The following is a 24,713-nucleotide window of genomic DNA, read 5'->3' as shown; positions in this document are numbered from 1 at the left end:
AGCACAGGGAAGGGATGTAGCTCGATCCGGGATCCTCACAGAGGAGGGATGTAGCTGGATCTGGGATCAACATAGAGGAGGGATGTAGATGGTCTATGATCAGCTCAGAGGAGGCATATAGGTGGATCTAGGAGACAGATATTCCATGTAGCAGGATCAGCATTACTGTTGTTCAAATACTCTGACACAAGGTCTCGTGTCCAGAAAGAACTCAAGATGTCTTTGAATCTCAAAGCAGCCAATCATGTCAGCCTGGTAAAAAAGGTATCAGTGAATGAAACTCAGACAACAGCAACTTGTAACCTGTAGGGTCGCAACAAGTGAGGTGCGCAGCAGCCCTGTGCACTGTGTAAGTGCATTCTTAGTCTCATAATAGGACTTTATGTTCACTGTATATATAAAGCACCTTCCCACCATTTATATCATTCTGTAGCACTTTCCTGACCATTGCACCATTCACGTTTATGGCATTCTCATTGATGGGTGGTCTGTTGAAATTGCGCTTGCTTGTATTTTGTACTGTTTATAGGAGAGTCATATTAAACAGTAGCCAACAAGGTTGTGATACATTAATGTATTGTTTGTTGATTTATTATGTTCGGAGTAGACATCTAGATCATTTTATGGATCTGGGTGGATCAATATGTGAATGCATACATGTGCTTAGTGACATCAGCATTCATTTTGCTCTTCTGTTCTTTTGTCGGCTTCAGGTGGATGCAAAGCCTGAATAGATCTTTGCCTATTGTGTGACTCTGATGCCACTTCTATGGGCAAGTGGTTGAGCAAGTTTAAGATGACTTCAAGCGGATAGTGTGTGAGGACACAATTATCTATACTGGGTTATTTTGATATTGTTGATTGTTTGATAACTTTCCTGCCCAAAATTGATGGGCTGGTAATTAAGCTTTACTGTGCTAGAGCAGAAGGAAATATGTGAGAGCACGAGCTGGCTCTAACACTGACTGTGGAGGCAGCTACATCCCTCCCCTGTGATGATCGTGGATCCAGCTATATCCCTCCTCTGTGCTGATCCCTGATCCACCTACATACCTCCTCTGTGCTGATCCCGGATCCAGCTACATCCCTCCTTTGTGCTGATCCCGGATCCAGCTACATTCCTCCTTTGTGCTGATCCCGGATCCAGCTACATTCCTCCTTTGTGCTGATCCCGGATCCAGCTACATCCCTCCTTTGTGCTGATCCCGGATCCAGCTACATCCCTCCTTTGTGCTGATGCCGGATCCAGCTACATCCCTCTTTTGTATACAAAAAATACCAGAGCACACAAAGATATGGTTACTTTACTCCTTAGTGCGTTATGCACTGTCTACATAAGCGTCCAAGTTTATAGGTCAAAATCCATGTATGCTGTCTGAACACACAGTCCACAATAAATGATCCGCGGCTGAAGAACTGTTCCGTAATCACTTTTTATTTCTTACAAAAATGGCAGCCGACGCGCATTTTGCCCTCCTGGGCTTCCTCAAGGCTGCAAAATTACATGTAAAAACATAATTGTGACATTCCATTTTATTAAAATACTAGAATAAAATTAAACACTTAAAAACCAATACCATATTGGACGTTGTAACCTTATGTTTAAACGCCAGTCCCAAAGTCAAAACATTTAGAGAATGGTTAGTTCACCATAGAAACACTATCACCCGTGCACTAGAGAAGGGAGTCATACCGATTCCAATGCCGCCATGTGCCCTGTTTTTGTTTATCTGTCCATAGCAACTCAACACCACGTGTTCAAATTTAATCAGAATTACTCCCAAAACCGATGAGTGAATGTATGTCCATCCCTGAATGAAGGTTCGAATTGCTCACTACAAAATTCTGTAACACATTGCAGCTGTCCCATTCCTAATCATGAAAGACAAAACGAGGGGTATGTGAGAATATTCTCATTATTCTCACCTCACTTCACCTGTGTCGATGTATTCTATGTTCAGAACATCCCCCTCTGTGCTGATCCTGGATCCAGCTACATCCCCCTCTGTGCTGATCCTGGATCCAGCTACATCCCTCCTCTGTGCTGATCCCGGATCCAGCTACATCCCTCCTCTGTGCTGGATATAGCAGAATTCATGATGCATTCCTGGGCTCAAGTTCAAAAGTGACAGGACTGAGTTGCTACTATCTGATTCCACTACCCTGATGGGCTGCATTCTTTCTTTAGGTGGCCTCTGACTTTTACATGGATTTCTATCCTAGTGATTTATCTGACCAGTATCTTTACTCCTTCTGTACCATTAAAATAATGCATACCCATCCTGTGAAATTGGTCTTGTTTGCTAGGCAGATTCATTTGTGTCTTTAAGGTGTTTGGAGGTGTGGAGACATTGAGCAGGTGAGAGTTTTTAAACACTAGCCCACTTAACGAGAGATTAATTTTTCGGTGTGAAGTTGTTGGCTCTCTAATGTTTAAAAGTAGCATAGTGCCAGCCCTACAGTCACATCCATTTACCCCCTCCCTTGCTTGAGGTGGGCACTTCTTGCTTCTTTGTGCTTGTACCATTAGGATAGACATGCATTCAGGGCAGGGCTGGAAGCCATGATCATTGCTCCCATGCCCTCCTGCACCGATCTCACTTTGCAAAATCTTTAGAGGATCTCTTCAAGAGAATCCTAAATGGATGTGAGTAGCTTTGTGGGTGGCAAAATATTTAATCACGTGTACCTCTTTCTGAGAATTCTACAGCTCTTTTCTCTATGCTTTGTCCGGCCAATACTCGGAAGTGATGTTGTAGTCTTTCCAGTGATTGATTAACGAGTGCTCCTAAAGCATTGATTGGGCTGCAGACAAATATCTAATCATTGATCTTATTCCAACCATGTTGTTTTTCTTGTGTCCTGACTTGTTTAAGGAGCCAAACTCTGCTGCTATTTGGTTGTCTAACCCTTGGGCAGTGGTCAGTCGAGTCCAGCTCCCCTCATGCATTTTATATATACATGGTCTTGGTTGATGAGGTGTATATGAACACCTGAAAGTTGCTCCAGTTGTCAAATATCATAGCCATGAGTAGAGTGGAGGTAAGGCAGTATCCCTATAATATTAGGTACCTGGTTCCAATCGTGGCGCTCTGGGAGCGGATATGTCAGCACAATATACTCTGCTTTCTAAAGCATCTGGTGTTGGAGCACCGTGGGGTGTTCAGTGTGATAGCAGCAACAGATCTTGGAGTGCCTGGTGGTTCTTTGCACTGCACAGTCCATTGCTGTCCTGGTGTTGTGTTCATTTCCCCGTACCTGGTTCCGATTCCCTTCTGATTTCTGGCTACTACTCCTAATTTCCTGGCTTCAGCTTTCGGATCATCCTTCTAGCCCAGTGCATTCTAGTGAATATTCGTCTGTAGCCCCTGGAGATGGATTCCCCTTTTTTTGTTTCTTCAAGGACAGGGCAAAGACTGTTCAGATCTTTGATGGAACTCCTTTAGATTATTCTATGGCTTCGGCTTTCTCATTCAAAGGTCTTGGGACTGGGGTATTCATCACCCATGCACACAAGTTCAAATAGTTACCTCTGCTCTGATTCCGATGTCAGACAGTTCATAACTTGTTTTATTAGTATCTACCTGCCTGTGCACATTGGTGGAATGAATTACCTTTTTATTTTTTCATTACATTTTGCTGATGCAGACCGTCTGGGTATCCCTGAGCTGGACCTTGGGAATTACTTCTGAAAGGATACAGGGATCAGTGGAATGATGATTCCATTTGGGCGTGAGGCCATTCCTGTGAGGTGTGATGCAGGTTTACATTCTCTACCATATGTAAGTAAATGCAGCAAAGCAGACATGGAGCAGTTACGTTTCCTCTATTCATTACGGTATCGGGAGAAGAAGGACCATCTTCTTCTCTCTGGCTGTCACATCTGGTGGCTTGTCTGAGGATGCTACCTCTGATCACTAGGTAGCCTCCTCCCAGATGGCAGGTGAACAAGTAGTCTGCCCTTGAAGTCCCAGGTGACTGCTTAGTTTTCGAACATGCTTTAATAATGGTGTCACACACCTTATGGAAAGTTTCACATACTAGTCTCAAGACAGGCCTCTGAGTTTTAGCAGATCTGTGAATTTTTGGGGGGTTTTGCCTTCACTCAACTAAAACAGAGAAGTAATGAGACCTCAGATTCTTCAGCTCCTCTTTCCTTTAAAACCCCTAAAATGTTGGCCTATTTTTCATCCATTTAATAACTGGTGAAGAGACCGAAGCTCAATCCTGAATCTGCTCACTCAGACTTGGAGAATGACAGAGGGCCTCCACTTTGTGCTGATTGAATGCAGGCATTCTGCAAGGACATTAGCCATTGTGTCACCCGACTAAGAGAGCAGGTGGAAAGAGAAAAGTCATGCTGTGAGCAAGATTTTAGGCAGTAATGTTGCCGCTACTAACAGCAAGCCTATTTGTAGGCCTGGGGTTAGCCAAGACATTTTGCTTTTACTAAAATTGTATGTATCATTTACTTATAAAGTCTTTCAGCCTGACCTCTTTATACATGCTTACTGTTGTTGTGTCATTAACGGTAAGAAATCTACCAGCACATTTAAAAGTTGTGATTGTGCCCCCTCGGTAAGTGTTATTGTCCTACCTCCTTCTCTGCCCTTAAGGGAACATGCTCTATCAGCTAAGGGGACTTGTCCCCTGAGAGGTCACACAGAATGATCTATGAAGCGGTGTAGACCCCTGGGTTGCATATGCACCCAAGCAATCTGGCTACTGTAATGAAACTGGTTCTTTGTTTGCCAGCACTGTTAATTAGTAAATTGTTGTCTCCTTTTAGAAATTGTTCCCAAGACCAGGAGTGTGTCATAGCAACAGCAACGTTTAATGCTAGGATTTACCGAACTACGTGTACATCTCTGTTTTCTTACATCTTGAAACTTCAAGCTTGAGCCCTTGTCACAATCTTACAACTTACAACCTTACTTACCCTCAGTGGGTTTAAATTGCTCGGAGACTGAATCCATTTTGGTTTCCTAGTTATTCCACACGTGAAAACTGTCTGATGGAGATGCTGCTGGTTCACAGTCCTTCTCGGTTTGTCTGTAGCATTAGACCACATTGAGTTACCTGCACTGGTTTATGGAGATGGCTGCCTGACAAAATAACTTGACAGATCAATCCTAGCTATTTAAGTCTCCCTGCTTTCCTTTATCAATCACTGCAATGGAATCTGCAAGGCGGAGTTCATCAACCTCACCTAATGTATCCACTGTGTATCTTGCACCCTGACAAAAAGAAATCCATGAACTAGATTTTGCATTTTCTCAATTTTCCATGGGGAGGCACTTGATCAAATAATCTTGCTCTTGTAGGTTTTCACATTCTCTGAGAATCTAGGGTTTTAAGTAAGTTCGTCCTAGACTTCAATGGTTCCAGAAGAGAGGAGTACACTTATCAGAGTAATACTGTCAAGGTACGGTGAGGTGGTCTTTAGTGAGGACAGCATCCACTAGTAATCTGGCAGCCTATTTTTGTTCCACGGATGATAAACTGAGGTGGGTGCATGTTGTAGAGCCTTGAACGAAACATGGCCTTCTGCATTTCCAGTTACTGACATCAGGTCACAGACTTACACGACCAGATTATTTCCTTGATTGGGTTAGATTAAGGGTATTCCTTATACTTTCTTCAGTTAGATCTCAGTCCCCACCAATTCCTCATGGTTTGAGTTGGGGTCATTCAGTGTGCAGGTTCTCCTTTGATGGCCCGTGTCTTGAATAGATACAGAATTTCATGTTAGTCTTCTGAAACTAAACATTAAGTTATTATCTAAAATCCCTTCTTGAATACTAAAAGGGAAGGTTGTCCTTACTGACACGACCAACTACAACCTTTCCTGACTACTTCTGGGAACTAGGCAGCACTCATCCCCTTAAAAAAGACCCCCTCCGAAACACTGGTGTTGTTCTGGAATGAGTGATTGCCAACAATAATTCCTTGCTTGCAGTACATTTGGTGGGAGTCTCCAATATATAAGCCCAGTAGATTTAGTCACTGACTATTTAATGATTTGAAGCTCAAACATTCAATGATTGGCTAATGTGGATCCGGGTTTACAAGAAGTGAGCTCCTTGCTCCGTGATATTCTGAACACTACAGTGTCGTCCTTTATGATAAATTAGTGATCATACTGCTGTCTTTCATCTAGAAGGCATTTTGGCCTTCTGTATCAACAAATAATTGTCAATATTAATTATTCCTTCACATCCTTGATTGCAAAAGTACTTGAAAATGTGAATATCAGTAGTAGGCTGGGGTTTTATGAGGCACTTCCTCCCTGCATCTCTTCTCCCTTCTCTTTTTTTTGTCGGGTATACCGCGATGAGCACGGATAGCTGTACACTGCAAGCACTATTACTATTAGGTCACTTGTCACCTATATTTGAGTTCGCTACCACATTCACGAGTGTTGACCTGCCGATGGGATCTATTGGAAATCCAACAAATTTAAGGTTCATTAGTGCCTTTTCTTTCCCATTTTGCCGTTGCATTTGAGTCTGTCTCGCTCACAGACAATTTATCATTTTGCAATATAACTTTTATACCACAATCAAAATTGTTATATTTATATTTTAGTAGGAAATAGGGTTAATACACATATGTAGAGTTTAACATATCGACCTGTATAGCTGAGACACCACTCTGGGGCTGTGTCCTGGTTCGAACATGATCACTCATGTAGACGAGGGCCTAGGCACTTGTAGGAACGCCGTCCATATTTCCTTACCGCACTAGCTAGATAGCAAACTCTGACTCCAAATGTCTCCTGTGCTACTTTAGATGTGATGAAGTTGTCTCCAGGGAACTGGACATGGCTACACATTTGGACAGCTGCAAGGACCACACACCCAGGTACCCTGCAAAGGGTGGGGGGCGTGGCGGGAGATTTCTGGAGGATTCTGAAATCTGCCCAGACTGTGCCCATCTCAAAAACTATATATGGTAGTGTTGCTCCCCTCGTGAGCAGCTTTACCAAATCTTCATTCCCTAAAATATCTTTCAGCAACCTTTTTTACCCGTGAGTGTCCCTTGCTAGCTACCTCGTTGCTAACCGTCCACCCAGTCCAGTTTCAGCACTAAAACTTAATTCTGGTCCTTTTTACTACACAGACCAACGAGATCAGGAGGCAGCCCAACTCCTTAAATGCTGCTCTGCGGTCACGTTGTATCTTGTAATGAACAGACGTGGGGGAGAAAGTTCATTTTCACCTCTGCAGTTCTTCTCATTGAGAAGGGCAGGGTGTATCACTCTTACCATATTATAGTCGTATTATTTTTCCATTGATCAGTCACCTACATTTCCCTCTAGCTGAACTTCCCTACCTACCTGTGCAGTCCCAAGTTTGATGGGTTATTTATTGCCTTCTCAGTCATACTAGGGGATGAAAAGGATAATTTTGCCACAATAGATGTGCAGTCCTAAAACTGAGCTGAATCTCTCCAGCCGTTAAAATAGTATAGGCACTGACTCGCGAGGCCATCTACACCAGTGTCTCATCAGCGTAGACTGATATAGTATGAACAACTGCTCCCACTCCAATATCTCAAGTCCCGGAAAGCCCCCTAAACCTCACACCAAGGGCAAACAGGAAGGGTGACCGTACGTAGACCAGTATGGTTGCCTTCCCAATCCTTCATGCCTCAGAAATCTGCCCCACCATAATCCCCCCCGACCAACCTGATCCTGGCTGCCATATTAGTGTAGAGCAGGCATATTAACCAAGGAAATCTGGCCCAAAGCCCATTTTTCTTAATAGCGCCATCATGTTTTCCCAATCGAGGATGTTGAGGTCTTTCTCTATGTTGAGCGCAATCAATGTGCACTCTTTCTACGTTCCTTCCAATGGTGCATTATATGATTACGTCTTCAGAGATTCATCCGAGTGCTTCACCCTGAAATAAACCAACACTGATCCTCATGTACCCATGAGGCCACCACCCTCAGAAGCCTATTGGTAAACATTGCTCAATATTTTCATAGCCGTGATTAACATTGAAAAAGACTTGTAGGAGACTGGGCTAAGTGTATTCATTTTCCTTGGGCATCATCACTATGATAGTCTCTCATTGAGCTTGGGTATTTCCGGTGTGTCCTGGCATCATTTATACACCACTGAGAGACTTCCAGAGAGCTGCACTTCATAGACCTGATAAACTTCTGGTCAGAGCCGGTCCCTCTAACCCCGAGGGCTTTCCCCCTTGGCATGTTCCTAATTGCCTCCCCTATTTTCCCTCGTTGGTGGTCGGAGTCTAGGTCTATTGCCTACTTTGCTGAGCCTCAGAGTATCACGCCTTGCAGTAGCCTCTGTGACGCCCTCCGCTGGTGCAGTCTGTCTTTCTTATAACTGTACGATGTCATCTTGTGGCGTCTCCTCAGTACTAACCTGAGTTGAGGCTTGATTGACATCTGTCCTGTTTAGTCTCTATATAATATGATTAGACTTTTCCCTCTTAAGTAAATCCATCCAGTTCTATCTCTTCTCTAGGTCCGCCTTAACTCGGCCAGTTGTAAAGGATAAAGGTACTTTTGCAGTGATATCTTTATTCCTATCTGCATGTGTTCTTCTGTAACCAACGCTTAACATTCTGCACCTTGCTACCACCACCCTTGTAAATGCAGCTGATTGGCTCTGAAACTTCGATATGCAGTAGGTCTGCAGCTTCATGGGGATGGAACAAGGTCCTAAAAGTGAATACCTGAAGCATGCGCTTTACTGTGCCTTCAGCAGCTTTGGAAAAGCAGTTTTCAGCCCCACCGCTGTGGGGTGGGTGTTTCATTTATGGGTGGCAGGCGTACCTAGGTCAGGGTAAGGTAACTGTATCTTTCTGTTTGATACCTGAGACTTAGAACATACAACGCCCTCCTTCGGAGACTGGTTTAGCCACGGTGTAAGTCTTGGGTTAGGGTTTATTTGAGGACATCAACTTGCAGCAGGTGTTTTTGTGCTTTTATAATTTGTGTTGTTCTTCTAGTGTATATGTAAATGTAACTTTAGCCATTGCAATGACTTTTGCAGATACCAATACGCATTTTGTTGGCAGAAAAATGCTAAAATCTAGGGACCACTTACAAGTGGGTGGTTGTCTCCAACCAGAGAGGTAAAAGCTTTAGAACTGGTTTGGTATCCAAAGGAACAACTGAGTGGGATTCTGTTTCAGCAGATAAAGGGGGTGAAACATCTGTGCCTGGCAGCATCAACAACATTTTTTATAAATTAGTGAACTGTTTTAATACGTGGATGACACTAATATTTTTTTATGTAAGGTCCTTGATACTGTGCTAAATAGCTATCATGGATACACTTCAACATTTGCACATTTTATGTTTTTTTTACTATTACATATCTGTTAGATCTCTCCACTCCTAGGAAGTCCCATTTATTTCTGTGTAAAAATTATCCATTTTCACTTGGCGACCAACTCTAACATACGCAGTTTGCTCCTTGTGGACTTTGGCTGAATGGAGTTTTATCAAATAACCAGACATAACGAGCACGTGCAGACTCCCAGCCATTGATTTGTCTACTATTTGGCCGGTATATTAATATACAAAATAAGTAACATAAGAAAATGTTATCGAGCAATCGTTTCTAGAAGATAAACGTTACTTCTTGTTAATCAGTGAAGGTGCGGTCCTTTTTTCAGAACAGTACCATTTCTGAGGAAGAAAGGGACGCCTATGAAGAGCTGCTGACGCAAGCTGAGATTCAGGGCAACATTAACAAGGTCAACAGTAAGTATTGAAAATGGCGTCTGAAGTAGGACATAGCCTGCTTTCAACACCTAATGGTATTTACAACCAGCGTCCGAAGTGCCATGCACTCAGTTCTTCAGTGATTCGCTGCATGGACAGAAGTGTTATGCAAAGGCCGCTTTACGTGTTGCTGTTTTGCAATTTCTGCATCTGCTTTTTAAGTGCTGCGCTTAAATACCTAATACCCTGGCACCATTCTCCGAACCACGGCTTACAGGAAATGTGGCGCCATCTACCCTCCTTTATGTTGGAGTTTAATCTTTGACACCAGCCCCCTTGTGTGAGTGTATGAATTTGGGGTGATACATGCAATGACAGTGGGGCGCCTGCAGCTGGAGGGCGCTCTGCTGTCTTGATTTGCTAATGATGTTCTCCCACTGTAAGCAATGTCTTCTCTTCAGTCAACATGGCTCTAATCCAGGTAGACGAAGCGGTTGGCAGGGGCGATGAAGTGGCATTGATGACAGGTCTGTCCCATCCTGTTCTCGGCCTCTTTGGTGTTCAGCGGCAGAATGCACCGCGGTACCAGACTCAGTTATTTGATTGTAGACGGCTGAAGATGGAGGTAAATATGTAAAACAGGCACAAGAGTAACATTCTAATTGTGCGTGTGTGTAAGTGTGTAAAACTTTGGGTTTTATTCGGTCATAACATTTATTGTTCCATAAATGTTTCAGAGAAATATAAGTAAGCGGTTTGGTTAACACTTATTACACTCATAGAAGCAGGAATACCTTTTGGAGATGTCCCTCAAAAAATTGCGGCATACACAGATGTTTCAATATGTACAGAAAAAGCAAGAACAGCCAACCCTGCTATACTTAACACAATAAAATCTATGTGAAGATCTCTGGTGACACACCTAAAGAAACCAGCATTGGCATAGCCAATAGGTCTCGCATTTGGGACCTAATAAGTGTTTAGCCATGCAACAGTTGATGTTGTTGCACCAAGGATATTGTGCTGCATAACGAACTACTTAAAAGGTCCCAAAAGTGAGACCTATTGGCTGTGCCAATGCTTGTTTTATGGAGGAAGAGAGTGCGATTGAGAGTGGAGCCCGTGTGTTATACAAAAACGATAAGATTTTGTGCACCGTAAACATACCACGGCCCTATTCCATTGCCCTGGCAGCTCCGATGTATTTGGAGGGGAAAAAACGAGCAACTATAAATTAAATCACTTCAAAGCTGCCCTTGATGTGCATTGCAAAGTGAAACAGCTTTAGATAAATAGACACACTCAAGTGTGACTTAGAGGCAAAAGAAAGGGAGAGACATAGAAAGGCTGACAAAGAGAGAAATTAAATCAGCCACAAAGACCAGATGAGACAGGGAAAGACAAAAAGGAATAGTAAGAAACACAGCAGAAGCCGAGAAATGCAGGTTAATTTGGGAGAAACAGACTGTAAGATGAAAAGAGAGCAACAGTGAAAGAAGCAAAAAGGAAGAGACCAAAAAAGAAAAACCTGAAGAGGCAGTGTGATAGAAGCAGGAAGAGGCAGAGGAAGGTATCCAACACAGAGAGAGACATGGAAAGTGACACACATGGAGATACAAGAGATGAAAACACACGCCACGCCCAGAACTGAATGTTTCTACATTTCTTTCTATTAATTTACATGCATCACCTGTTCATCAGTCTCTCACTATGCACCTTAGTCAATCCCTTCATCTGCCACTCTCGCATCATTACCCCTTCCTACATCAATCCATCTATTTTGTATACTGCAGCTGCTGCTGTCAGACGACCTTTATATTCAAGCAGTGGCAGCGCATCTAAAGGTTTCTGCATAAAAAAAGAGCAGCCACAATTTAGATGCGAGAAAGCAAAAGACGCACAATCGCATGTCTTTTACAATTTAGATGAGCATTCTCAGATCCAAAGTTAAATCGGAAACCCATACTCTTACAGGTAGGGAGAGAAGCAGAGTATGATACAATTGCAAGTATTTTTAGAAGGGCAAAGCATTGTCACTGGGCAGTAAAGATGCCTTGGTATGTCAATACACGGGGAATCCCAAGGCTCCACTTTACACAAAGTCAGCAGTGGGGTCTGGACCTGAGGCTTCATTAACCCCCTGCACGCTGGCGCGCTCAGTGCCAACAGACACTGGCTGTCTTTAACGCCAAGTGGAGAGCAGCACTAAGAGGCACAGGTTAACGCAGCTTGGCGCTCCCATTCAGCCTCTTAAAGTGAAAGCACTAAGGAGCCTGACCCGAGGATTAAAGAGAAAACAGAGCAGAGGGAGCCATTTAACATGCCTCCTACTGGGCTGCAGCGCCTCCCGGTCCCCTGAACTTAGGCTAGGGATACTACTGCCTCCATTTGAGTGCAGAGTGCGATTTCGATAGAGAGCCAGAACGACCTGCTTACAAGCAGCGATGGGCGGGGATGGCACAGCCAGGTGACCTCGGAGAGTTGGTGGGGCAGGTAAGCAGTATTGTGGGAGGGCGTGCAAGACAGGACGGGGAGATTAGGTGTGAAACGCCATCCGAAACATTTAGCACCGCTCTGTGAAATGGGCGCTGACACACATGCCTGAGGCAGACCCCAAGGAAACAAGCGCGCACCTCCCGCTAAAAGTGGGAGGGAGAGAACACAAAGCGTTTCTTACACTGCTGTTGATAATAAATAAACAAGCATTGGCCGTGCGGAATGCATAGATGGGGGCTGCAGTGGGAGAGAGAGGCGGAGGGAGTTGTGTGTGCGCGCGTGCGCGAAAGCACTTAATGAGCCATTACGGCTCATAACTGTAAAACAAGCCTTAATGAGAAAAGAAAGGCAGATGGCGGCTGCGCGCGTTCACGCGCACATGCACGCAAGCTTTAGGCCAGGAAAAGCTTGTGGGTAGCACTTTGAAAACCCCCTTACTAAAAGTCGAGCAAGCAGCCCATGCGCTGCTCTAGGCTCGACCTAAAAACAGAAAAACTTCCACTTAATCTCCATTGCACAAAAACTATGGTAGGTGATAACTGGGCTCTCGTGGGAAAGCAATCAAATAAAATATCTTGGTGTACGGTTTGAAAATAGACTTTCCCGTTCTATCAAATGCAACTAATCTGTCATCCTTTGACCATATCTTTTAGAGAAATGGTCAATACAATATATCACATGGTGGGGCTGTAAAGAAAACTATTAAAATGTTGATTTTCCACTAGTAAACTTTCTTATAAGTAGGTTCCCAATTCCCTCTCCGACTCCTTAAAAAAAAATGCTCTAGTAAATAATTTCCTATGGTTTTTACTAAATCCTAGAATCAAACTTAAAAAAACATAGACTCCTAAACATCTGGGAGGTTAAACTTACCTGATTGTAAAATATATCAAGCTGCCTACCTAGCTAAACAAGGTATTCACTGGCTCAAACTCTCAAGTAATCAACATCCCACATGGCTTGCCAAAGATCAGTCACTTGTGCATCTGCTATGCCATACCTCTATAAATTCTACTAACAAAATCATATTAGAACACTCTTTATTCGTGCTTACCGCTACAGCCCAGGCAATACGCAAACTAGACTCCAAACTAAATAAGTTGTTGACATACTCCACCCTTGCCTGCCTATGGCACAATGACAGCCTCAAATTGAACAGGAACACACTTTTGTTCGAGGATTGGACAGAAAAGGGGAATCCTATTATATAATGACCCTAGCCTTCCCTCTAACCTTCTATCTTTTATCAACCATCAGAGATAAATGCCATCTAAATGATTTTGACTTCTACAAATTCTTCTCTATTAAGGCTTTGTGATCTGAACACAAAACGCCACATCTCCTTTACACTTTAACTAAAATAGCCATGAGTGGACATGCTGTCTCAAAAATGTATGCTATATTATCACTCAATCCTTCTACACTCTTACTTCCCTTACAAAAAATGGATTTGAATGCTGCACAAGAACTCAGAAGATCCCCCTACAAGATTAGATTGGAACAATATATGGCTTAAATTGACCAAAAATAAGATTGTCACCTTGCTGGAACAATGCTGACTCTGGGTAGCTCACATGTCTCACTGGACCCCAGCCAAAAATGTTTAAGTGGGTTGATCCAACTCTGATGTTTGCTGGAGTTGTAAAGAGCACAAGGATGACCTAAATCACATGTTATTAAATTGCAAATGTGTCACATCTTTTTGGACTGAAATCGGTTTACTTATAAACCAAATTCTACATATTCAATGGTCTCCGCACCTAGCATTTATCGCCTTTGAGGTATATCCAGTATCAATTATCCAAAACCTCCACAGGGAAGAGGTAGCTCTCTTGGACATACTCATATCGATTGATCTTAAATCTATTTTCTCAGAATGGAAAGGTCTCGGAAAGCTTTCTTTTCATACTTGGTAGGCCGAGACTCTGTTCATAAGAAGCGCCGACAGCTCTCTCAACATAGGTCTAAAATCTCACTCAATGAAACACAATAATATTCAGAATAAAATAGATAAAAGCATCTCCTCTCAAAATCCCTTATAATTATATTTACTGCATTCTAGTGGGAATCTTTCTATGGAATGACCATCTGTTTTGGCCCACGTTGCCTTTACATTTCCTCTATTCCTTACCCTCTCTATACCCCTCGCTTTCCTTTCTTTTTAGTTACTCCATTCTTACTGTTCCCCATTTTTAACTGTTTTATTAAAACTATCAATGGGTATGAGGTCATTGTTAAATAACAGTTTTTTTCTTTCTGGATAGCGCATATCAGAGTTAATCAAACTACCTTACGCATTGAACGTTCTATCCCAATGCGATTGCCTCTTCTGTTGATATTTATAATATGTTATCTCAGTACCCAGAACTCTGTATTTGAAAACTCAATAGAAAGGGTGGAAATTAAAAATAACACTCATAAAAACCTATAACTGCATCGCAGTGAGCTGAAGCCTTTTTCTCATTTTCAATTGTGTGCTATTGTCTTAAGGTGATAACCCACTTATTAGACAAGGGCCACACACACAATATCCCGAAGTAGAAAGGTTTAGAATAGAATAAGATATTTTGGTGCCAATCTAGTGCCTCAGGGACCTCGGTAAGGCTCTCAAAACAAAGTATTATAGGGACTCGGGCTGAGTGACAAGTAAGTCCTTTATTGGCACCTAACAGTAAGGGCACCAGAACAGGAGCCCATTTAACATCACCCACCAACTGTCCCCACTGCAGAACACCCACCATAAACACACATGTATTCACCGTGTCACATAACACCTTGTAAGATGACATTCTAAATGCAACTTAGATTATTAAGAAGCTGGTATATTATCATTCAGATACCACACAAAACTGTCGAGCGAGCCTGCCATTTAACTGTCTATCTACCTGTGCTTAAAGAGAAGTCCCAGGTAAAAATTAGAAAATAGTCACCTTCAAATGCCCTTCGTATTCTTTATTTATTTATTTTTACATTTCGCAGAGAACAGGTAAATGACTTGTGATATTAGCATGGTCATATGCTGTGTCAAGCTTCTTCTTGTGTTTCCTATAAGTTTTCAGGCATTAACACGCCCCCCCCCCCCACTCCACTTGTATGAAACAATGCATATAGGCGTGGGCCTCGCCCTCGGATGGAAGCTGCCCTATTCCGAACACAAGGTGCTGCATCACTGCTACCTTGCATTCATCTCCCCTCTCCCCTCGCTCCTCGAACGTCCCTCCGCTGACCCCTCTTGGTACCACGAAAACCTGTAAAGACTAATGTTCGGGGCACCCGGACTGGCTGGGCCGCATGTTATGGCTTCCCTGCCAGGCCAGGAAACAGACTGTCGTTCTGCCCATAACACCGGGTCTGATTGACAGCATATCTTTCATGAGTGGATAGGTATTATGGAAATCCAGCAGTTCGCTGCCATTAGGTCTGTAGTAGAGTACACCTGCTCACAGAAACATCTGTGTGGATTGCTCAGACTGCTTTCTGTAAATATGCCCAGGCTGTGGTGTTTTAGTAGAGGGAAAATGTATTGTGAGGTGACTTCTGAACTCTCTGTAAAACGAAGTACCAGTCTCAAAGGGCTGCTGGGCACCTCCCGGGGAGACCCCCATGGCAGGCACTTAATGGTAAGGCTTGATAGATAAAGCACTTAAGTGCCTTGCACTTAAGTCTCTTGCAGGAGCCATAGATAGCAATATACAAATCATAACACAATACAGATGTCAGTTTTGCAAATTTTACGTTGAAAAAAGGAACACCTGAACACAAGTTTGCACTAAATGCAGGCCCAATATTCTATTCAATGCCTCACCCTCCGACCTCGGATTCAGAATGGAGCTTTGTGTTTGATGTAATCTATTTCAGTATTGAAAAGCTTCTCTGAGGGTTGTGAGACCTCTCGTGGCGTCCTGATGGTAGAACTCTAGTCTTTGAGTATGCGCAGATGCGTGAGGGATGCAGATTTTGACTGAGCCTTATAAGACACAAGAAGCCGAAGCAAGGTACAAAATAAGATGAGCAGTCCATACTAATTGCTCCTGAGTCTGTCTATGCAGTTTACAATACCCTATCCCTAAAGAAGGTAGAGGGGCAGAGCCCGCTCCCTGGTAGCGGGTCCATAAATTGGCATCGCTTAGTTACTAGGCTGGGGATTGAATCCATGCCCTTCATCCATGACCTACTTAAAATAGCCCGGGCCTGTGCCAGAGCAGCCTGTGTCTTCTCACAGTGCGGAAAAAATCCCACCTGTCCCATTACAGCACTATTCGGCACAAAGAGATATGTCTGTGCCTTTTCCTCTGGTTTTTAGAAGCTCGTTTTATTTGTACATTAATCTGTGAGCAAACCTCATAAATACAAGTCAAATGTGTGTAATCTCTCTGAAGCTTTTCACTTTCACGCAAAGATCACTTAACTAACCTCTGGCAGGATTTTGCATTCGTGGTTCTTTAATCTGGAGAATCCTGTCTTGCTACAGTAAGTGTCGCTTCCGGTCCAATATCTCATTGCGAGACCGGATCACTTGGGTGGATCTACCCCTTGCGGCGCCAGAATACTTCAGTCCTACCAGACATCTTCTCTTAAGGCTTAAGAGGCCTCCATTTGGGCTGGACCGAGGCTGGCGCCCTGTGCTTGGTCTCACATGTTAGCCACGGTGTAAACACTAGTCTTGTGTCAAGATTGATTGTACAGTTGCAGTTTGTGGTCGTTATTTAACTTGGTCCAAAAGCACTCTTGTAAAATTCATTCTCTCGATGTTATGTGTATATAAATGACAACATTCCAAAACACAGAGTCTCTGGAAGATCCTTTGGAGGGGTTGATGCCAGAGTGCCTGCAGGTAGAGCTCTGCCTCTCCAGGCCTGCTCTCTTCTGGCGAAGGCGTCAGTGCGTCAGTCTGTGGCTGCAGCAGTACTTCACTCAGACACACCAGTGCTTCGTGTGGAGCATTGCTGGGCACTCGCTGTGTGATTTAAAACCAAGACCGTGTAAAGGTATTGGCTCTGTGGCAGGGGGTGATCTGCTGTTGCAGGGTAGTGATGTCAGGACGCAGGCAGAGAGGCAGAACTAAAAACTTACATTTTCTCTCAAACTAGTTGATGCTGTTCTCCTTTCTGGATGAAAAGGAGCCCTTTTGACCCAGTATTTCCCAGATCTAAGCAGACTCCCCCAAGGAAAGGCAAGCCCCATGACCAGCTAAAAGGACATGGAAAGAGGATGATTCCTTTGATACCAACTACTCTGTGACCAGCCAAATCACACGCCATCTACCCAAAACTAAACCAACTCTGCCATCTAGGAAAAGGCCAAGCGCTATCATCCACATCATTTGGGAATTCAGAGTCAAATAGATTTGTTTCTTTTAAACAAACAATAGCTGGATAAAGTCCAGTTATTCGATATACTCCAGAAGCATGCCCCTGCCCCTGCAACATACATGACCAAAAAGCATCTTGTTAAGTCATTTGCTACTTGCCCCCATTACAACCCTCCGGAAATCCTAAATTGAATATGCCTAACAAAACCATCAGAATTAAGTAAAAAAATGGCCAGGTGGGACAAATCTATCTCTCTCTGTAATCACTGGGAACTATATATTACCCTAATGACTGTGCTTAATTCTGCTATAAATTCTTATTTCTTATTTATCAACAAAAAAATCACAAACCAAGGACACACAATTATGTAATTTTAATTAACGTAATTAAGATTCAATTAATTTAAATTAATTTTTGAAATTCTTATTTTAAACACACCTCACATCTATATATACAAAACTAATATCTACTAGGCACATAAAATTCATAGGTTCCTTCTACCCACTTGTTAGAAAAAGAAGTGTTCACCTATAACATAAAGGTGATACATTCAGAGGTCGTCTTATATGCCCATTGGGTTTGTATTAATCTCAAACCTTAATCACAAAAAAGTGCATTTAGTAATCAAAAGGTAAATCAATTCTCATCAGACTCCTCTTTATCAAAACAAGTCGACGCGGAGGCGTTTCGGCCGTAATATACTTCTTGGCCTCCTCAGGACAAGGGTGAGGAAACAAACCTATATAAAAACAAATAATGATGTAGTACCTATCCATATGTAAATACTATCTTAATCTCTGTGTCAACACCACCATCACGCGTGTCACCGGAAAAACCAAACCCTGAATAACAAAGGGTAGTGATAGTGTATATATATCAAAAGGTGACCTCCAACACCATGTGGTCAAACAATGCCATCCAAGTCATATGTACATAGTAACCTGTACCAGAGTCAAATGCACAGACACCAAACTTGAAGAATATATAGGTAGAGGCAAGTGAAAAGAAAGAGACCACTCCACCATTTTGTCTTAACGTAGTGTACACCTACTCATCTGAAGGATAACACTCACATCATGATTATAGATCCAATCGCCAAGGGGTCAGGACCGCGATGTATATAGTCCAATAGTATCACTGTAACAAACAGGTTATTACATTAGTGAGAGAGGTTTTATCCAAATCATATCCCAAAATGTAGAGACAAAAAACCAAGACCCTTCGACCCTGTCTTACCTTTAATATTTATTCCAAGATGTATAAACCACTAGGGGCTTTCTACGTCACTCCCTTTCTTTTTATGTAATTATAAAGCCTGGGGAGAACAAGAGGATATAACTATAATACTTGTGTGTCTCCCTAGTATATCCCCCAGCCATAAGTCAATACCTGGTCCATACCTTAAGTCTCTTCTGACCTTTCGTCCTCCTGACCTTCTATACTCCGATCGGCACTTGGCGTTCTAAATCCGGCGCGTTTATGTTAAAAACGCGACTCGGCGTGTCATGTGATTGTGACGTGATAGCAAACACAATCAACGGACTACGTGTCCGATCTCATAATTCGTAAAGACTGAGAAAGAACTGCTCGTTCGTAAAGACTGAGAAAGGACTCGCTCTCTAACGTCATCCACATAAAATGGAAAATGTGTATGAGGGCCTCACTGCCGCCTTGAGCCCTAGGCGCCATCTTAAAGCATGAAATCACAGGTTCTCCTCTAAATTAAAAACTAACATCTATGTACACCTCAGTGACGCGCTGCGACGCGGTGGCCAGCACAGAGACAAGCTTACATTCTAATCTTTTTTATACATATATTTCTACAAAGCTCCATACCTAATAAACAGCAACATCTTTTACATTACAACGTGTGAAATACATTTTAAAAACTACCACAAAATCAATATACCAATAAATACAGATTAAACAAACGACAAGTATAAATTCACAATTTCTGATAACAAAAATAATAGGGTGTGTATCCAAAGCCTATATAGCATATATATACATCTACCTATTCACAAGAAATTCTGTGTCACATTGGTATTTATATGAATATGTCACTCGTGAGTAACGAAATGCAACAGCATACAATTAAATCAGTGCCCAGATCTCATCACGATCGTTCAAGCCAACATCTGCTGTATATTTCTCAATCATGCGAGCTTCCAACTTATTCAGTGTTGTCTGTAGGCTCATTCTATTTGTCGATTTCACAACTAACAAAACTGACCACCTGATCTCATCCTCATTGTGGTAGCACTCCATAAAATGTTGGACCAACGGAGCTCCCTGCGTCCCACAACCTACCCTTGATTGATGTTGCATTACTCTCATTTTAACTGCTTGGGTGGTCTGTCCAATGTATACTTTCCCACATGGACATGTCATAGAGTACACAACATTTTTCGTGTTACAATTTGAAAAGTTATTCTGCATGTGTTTTTTACCATTCAGCATCACAAATTTTGAATTACTGGTATATGGACAGTCTGCACAACCATTGCATTTAAAATGTCCTACCACGGGCGGAAGGCCCGCTATCTTTCTCAAATCTCCTTTAAGTTGTTTCGTAAGTGTTGCTCTCACTAAATGTTGGCGGAGATTTTTGCCTTTACGAAAAGCAAATAAAGGTTTGGGAATATTCAAATGATTTTAACAAAACCGCCAGGCCACTTCAGGACAGTGAGACTAGGTGTGGCCAGAATGCAGTTCGCAGCTCGCCAGCTGATTTACGTCTTGCAAATGGAACTTCGGTTTTTCTTTATTGTACATATTCTTGGCAATAAGCCAGGCTTCCAGGTGCATAGTTAAGAAGACAAAGAGGTCTTTTTCTTCAGAACGCAATAGAGGCATTTAATCAATAAACTAACACCCTCAAGATAAAAAGTATGATTTATTGGATAAAAAGCACCTACATCCAGACCCTTAGGCCAAAGGGCTTTTATTTCTCATATGACAGACTATAAACCTTCCCGTCCTTTGAGAACGTTAGAGTTCTGGCGATATAGCGTTGCTGTATATATGGTATTATATCGTGCAAACCTACAATACAGCAGTGCAACTTTACAAAAGTAAAAACTTACTGGAGCAGGAACATGGCCAGTACCAAACACGGGTGGGGTGGGGGTAGAGCACTGGCAGCAGTTTGTGAATTATATAACCTTTTCTGTGGTGTGTGTTATGTGCGGTCTTTGTTGTTGACTGTGTGTATATATGCGGCATAGTTAGCCGAAGGCTGCGGAGCGCTGTACAGGGTCAAAGGCAACGATACACTGACCCAGAGATTGGAGGTGTGCCTGGGTTCTAAGAGCGGAAGTGCGTCATAACCTGGTGTGTGGAATATGCTTTTCTCGCGCAGTGTTCCTCGCCTTGAAAGCGTGTTTTAAAGTCTCTTTCTCCCTGGTGTGCCAGAAAGCAGGTGCTCCCGTCATGCTCGACAAAGGTGAAGTGCAGAAGGAAGTTAGTCTTGCCAATGTGGAAGCCGAGGTTTACGAGCGTAGTGAGTACAACTTTGCTACAACACTACGCATTTTCACATTGCATTTAGCGGACTAATGAATCTTGCATGGGACAATGGTTGTTTTCCAAATACCAAAACATATCTGGTGTGATTTACAGTTGATTGTGGTTGCAGTTTCTTCACCATTACCCACCTTTGCCACCTCCATTCCCTCATGTTTCCTGTAGTGGGAGTATGTTGACGATTGGGGTGAGTATGCGTCGGGGTTACTCTCACAATGTTTCCTGCATGTGGATAAAGTTAAGGACAAACTCCTCAAATGGTAATCAGGTCCGTGACAAACCGCCCTGCATTTCTGATTTACGGTTCTGAAGTGCGTCACAGATGCACCGACCTAATAGCACAAGGCTGCAGCCTATAACCTGATGGCTCCCTTGAGTATTTTGTCCTTGCTTTGTAATTTGGAATTCCAGCGCCTTTCTTCTGCTTTGCTATTGTCTAACACTTTGTTTTACCCCCGGAGAGGTCGAACCGCCTCTCGCCTCCTTGCAGCCAGCCTCTGCTTGGCAGTAACGCCGCTCGCCCAGTGCCGGGCCTGCTGCCGCGCCACGGCTGTCATTAACGGTGCCCGCATGCTTGCTAGCCGCTCTGCAGGAGCAAACGTCTCAATACACAGAGTTTACTTTTCAGACTTTACACGTGTGCGCAAAGTCGGGCTGCTCACTTAAGGGTGGACAGAACTACACGTATTAGAACACGCTTAAGATAAATCTTGTCAAGCAAAGGGGCAAATGTAATGGATAACATTGCGTGAACCACTTCTAAATAACACACTTTTGTTATACTTCTGGTAGGTCGGTGTACTTAGCTTACTCCACCACAAGATGGCGCGATTCCACTGTCAGTAACAAATACTTGGCCCCGATCATTTTTTACCCAGCTACTATAAGAATGTATGGTGCTTTTTCATCGATAACCGAGAGGGACAAACAGTCATCTAGGGATTGACATTAAATATAGATATTTTCACGTACATCTTTGTACTTGATGGCGTGGCTTGCTGTCTCTATCACAGACGCTGCTACTCTATCGTATTTTATCTCGGTCAGTTGTGGATTTCACTTAAGTCTTGGCATTCAAATCTAGCATGTGGTGTTTGACCCACTTTTCCGGCCCATTCCCTTTCAGTGTTCTAATTAAACCATATCGGAACTGTTGATTTTAAATCAATATTAAAAGCGAAACAAGGTCAACTGAAAGAATAGACTAGGCACAGAAAAAGTAGATGGGTCTGTGGCGCCACCTTCCGGCGCTTAAGAGAATCTCTTGGTGATTGTGCGCTGGGTGGACTTACAGTGCTAAAAACATGCGCATCTTTCAGAGGTACTAGAGCTGCCTATTTGCAGTTTTTATTTGAAGCAGCACTGTTGATTTATGAGCTAACCTGATGGGCGGTCTCGGATTGGCTTTGTCAGTTCAAAAAACATAAGGGCCTAGTTAGTATCCTCGCTACTACTCCCACAAAACGTGGCTATCCTGCTAAAAAAAAAAAGGGAGGCAGCATTTGACAAAACCAATCCAAATCATTTTCGATAGGTAGTGCACGGGCCATCTCAGGACAGCTGTTTGGGGATTTAAATAGGTACAGTTAGGATGTATAATTTGGACACTTACACGCAGAGTGAAATGTGCCGCCCGCTCACTGTGGAATAGCGGGTTCTCGCCTCTTGAAGGTGACACCCCATTGAAGGGATTTTCCGGGACCTCTTTAAGGCTGCCTTACTCAGTGAATGGCATAGTAACGTTCCATCTGGTTGTGTTCTTCGCAGAGCTTGCAGCCATTCAGAGGATTAATATGGCGATCCGTGCAGGGGATGCAGCGCAGACATTGGCTGCCCTGATGCAGCCCGAGGCCCTGCTGCCCGTCGTCCACCCGTCTGCTGCTGAATTGTACCAGAATGAGCTCTTCAACCTCCAAAGGCAAAATGCTGTGGTAAGATTGAAAACGACTGACCTACAAGGGCAGCTTTGTATTTTTATTTTTAAGGTTGAAATTACAGTGCCTTTGTTGGCTGTTTGAAAGGATTTTTTAATATCAAGTAAATTAAGTAAATTTTATTTTTCGTTTTCACCAAAAATGTTTGCTGAGCAGTCAGGTTGGTGTATACATTTCCATTAGCTTTGCTAGGTCGTACAGCTTGTTCAATCAGCAGTCTGTCTCCAACACCATCAACTTAATGGTTATATAATTTTTATGACTATCTTGGACTACCACAACTACATATAAAATAAGGCACAGCTTAAATGAAAAATAAATGCAAGTTTAGTTAAAAAGGCTCAAGATGAACTGGTTCCAAAATATAGATTTTAGTAATAGTCTGACTATACATAGTGATTTTTTAAATTTCTTTTCTTTATAAGCACACACTTAATAGCTCAGCTGGTAACTCCCTTGAAATACCCCTCAAAAAGAATAAATCTGTGTCATCAGGAAGCTTCAAGTGATTCCATCAATTAAAGCCATTACCGGCTTCCAAACACCCTTTACATTTGCAGATTAACCAGTTGTGTGCACATAATTTTTTTTTCATGGAAGCAGGCACCCTGACAGGACGGCTTGTTCAAGCACTCTGCACCTCCCTCGGTTTTAAAGCAAAGGAAACTCCCTGCCTTATATTTCAGCTGAAGCATTTCAACTCTCGGCATTAATCACACTGGGATGGTTCTCTGTTCACAAAAAGTAGGGGAACTGTTTTTCATAAATAAGAAAAGTATGGGCATGTCATGCCGCTCAGAAACCGCCCACTTTGACCACTGCTTGACCATGACAAATTCCCCACATGTACTTCGAGTAAATGCATTCCCATAACATGTAAAGCGCTCTGATACCTTCAGGTATAGCCAAAGCTATATAAAACTCAAAAATAAACACAATGAGAGTACTTTTGCAAACTTCTCATCAGCTTCAGGGTGAGCCAGCGCTGTGTTTGCTGCCTCACCTAACGATGGGGAAGTTAAGCTTATAGCCGCTGGTCTCTGTACTTCAGACACCCCAGAAGAGCACCCTTCTGGGGGAGTGAGGGTGGTGTACCCTCTCACCTGTTCACATGCCAGGTAGTTTGCACATTGAAAGCAGATTTGCTCTAAGTTTCCTATTTTGAAAGGCAGCCCAAAAGTGGCTTCTCCAGATTCAGCCAGGATATGCGAAAGTGAGAGGCTATTGGTGAGAGAAAAATCAGCCGTTTTGGCAAGCCCGCTGTCCCCGCACACGATCTTCGTAAGACACGGTGTCCTTTCAAAGCAAGCAAATAGGCTTCGTACTTCTTTATAGCCCCACAGGTGTCCGTTGTAGTCACAAACACAGGATGCTCGTGTAGCTCTGGGGCTTGTGCGCGCCTGTCGCAGTGTTGCCGTTGGCTACAGGGACTCTGCTCTAGTCAAAGCAGGGCTATGCCATTGTCTCTCTTCCCACTCCAGGGCTGCAGGATGCAATGTCTAGGCCTGTTGTCTTGGGACTTGCCTCCATGTTCTTCTCTTCTGACATAGGTGGACTCGTCTGGAGGTCTGTTGATCATATATTAGTTTCAGGTCCACTTTGGAAATCTCAAAATGTAATCCTTTTAAACACGTTCTAGTGACCTCAGTCACTCACCAAGAGCTATAATAGAAGGGGAAAAAGATTTACAGCTGAGTGCGAACATTAGAACACAAAAAAACCACAGTCGGCAGCACACTT

The 24,713-nt window shown here is 43.0% G+C and overlaps 1 protein-coding gene across 4 annotated transcripts in view; it reads left to right on the top strand.

Moving 5' to 3' along the window:
* The window catches only part of IQGAP2 (IQ motif containing GTPase activating protein 2), a 1,048,054-nt gene that overhangs the window by 625,379 nt on the left and 397,962 nt on the right, over positions 1–24,713 (top strand). For 2 of the 4 annotated variants that reach the window (XM_085632282.1, XM_085632281.1), the window contains exons 9-12: positions 9,658–9,745; positions 10,168–10,331; positions 20,929–21,016; positions 22,807–22,970. In XM_085632282.1, the coding sequence (XP_085488408.1) occupies positions 9,658–9,745; positions 10,168–10,331; positions 20,929–21,016; positions 22,807–22,970 (504 nt within the window). The remainder of the gene's footprint in view (positions 1–9,657; positions 9,746–10,167; positions 10,332–20,928; positions 21,017–22,806; positions 22,971–24,713) is intronic. The other 2 variants (XM_085632284.1, XM_085632283.1) reach the window with 1 other exon arrangement.

The sequence above is a fragment of the Triturus cristatus genome, chromosome 2_1 (genome assembly GCF_964204655.1).
Source record: "Triturus cristatus chromosome 2_1, aTriCri1.1, whole genome shotgun sequence".
In the NCBI taxonomy this organism is placed as follows: Eukaryota; Metazoa; Chordata; class Amphibia; order Caudata; family Salamandridae; genus Triturus; species Triturus cristatus.
This window is presented reverse-complemented; position numbering and strand designations above follow the sequence as displayed.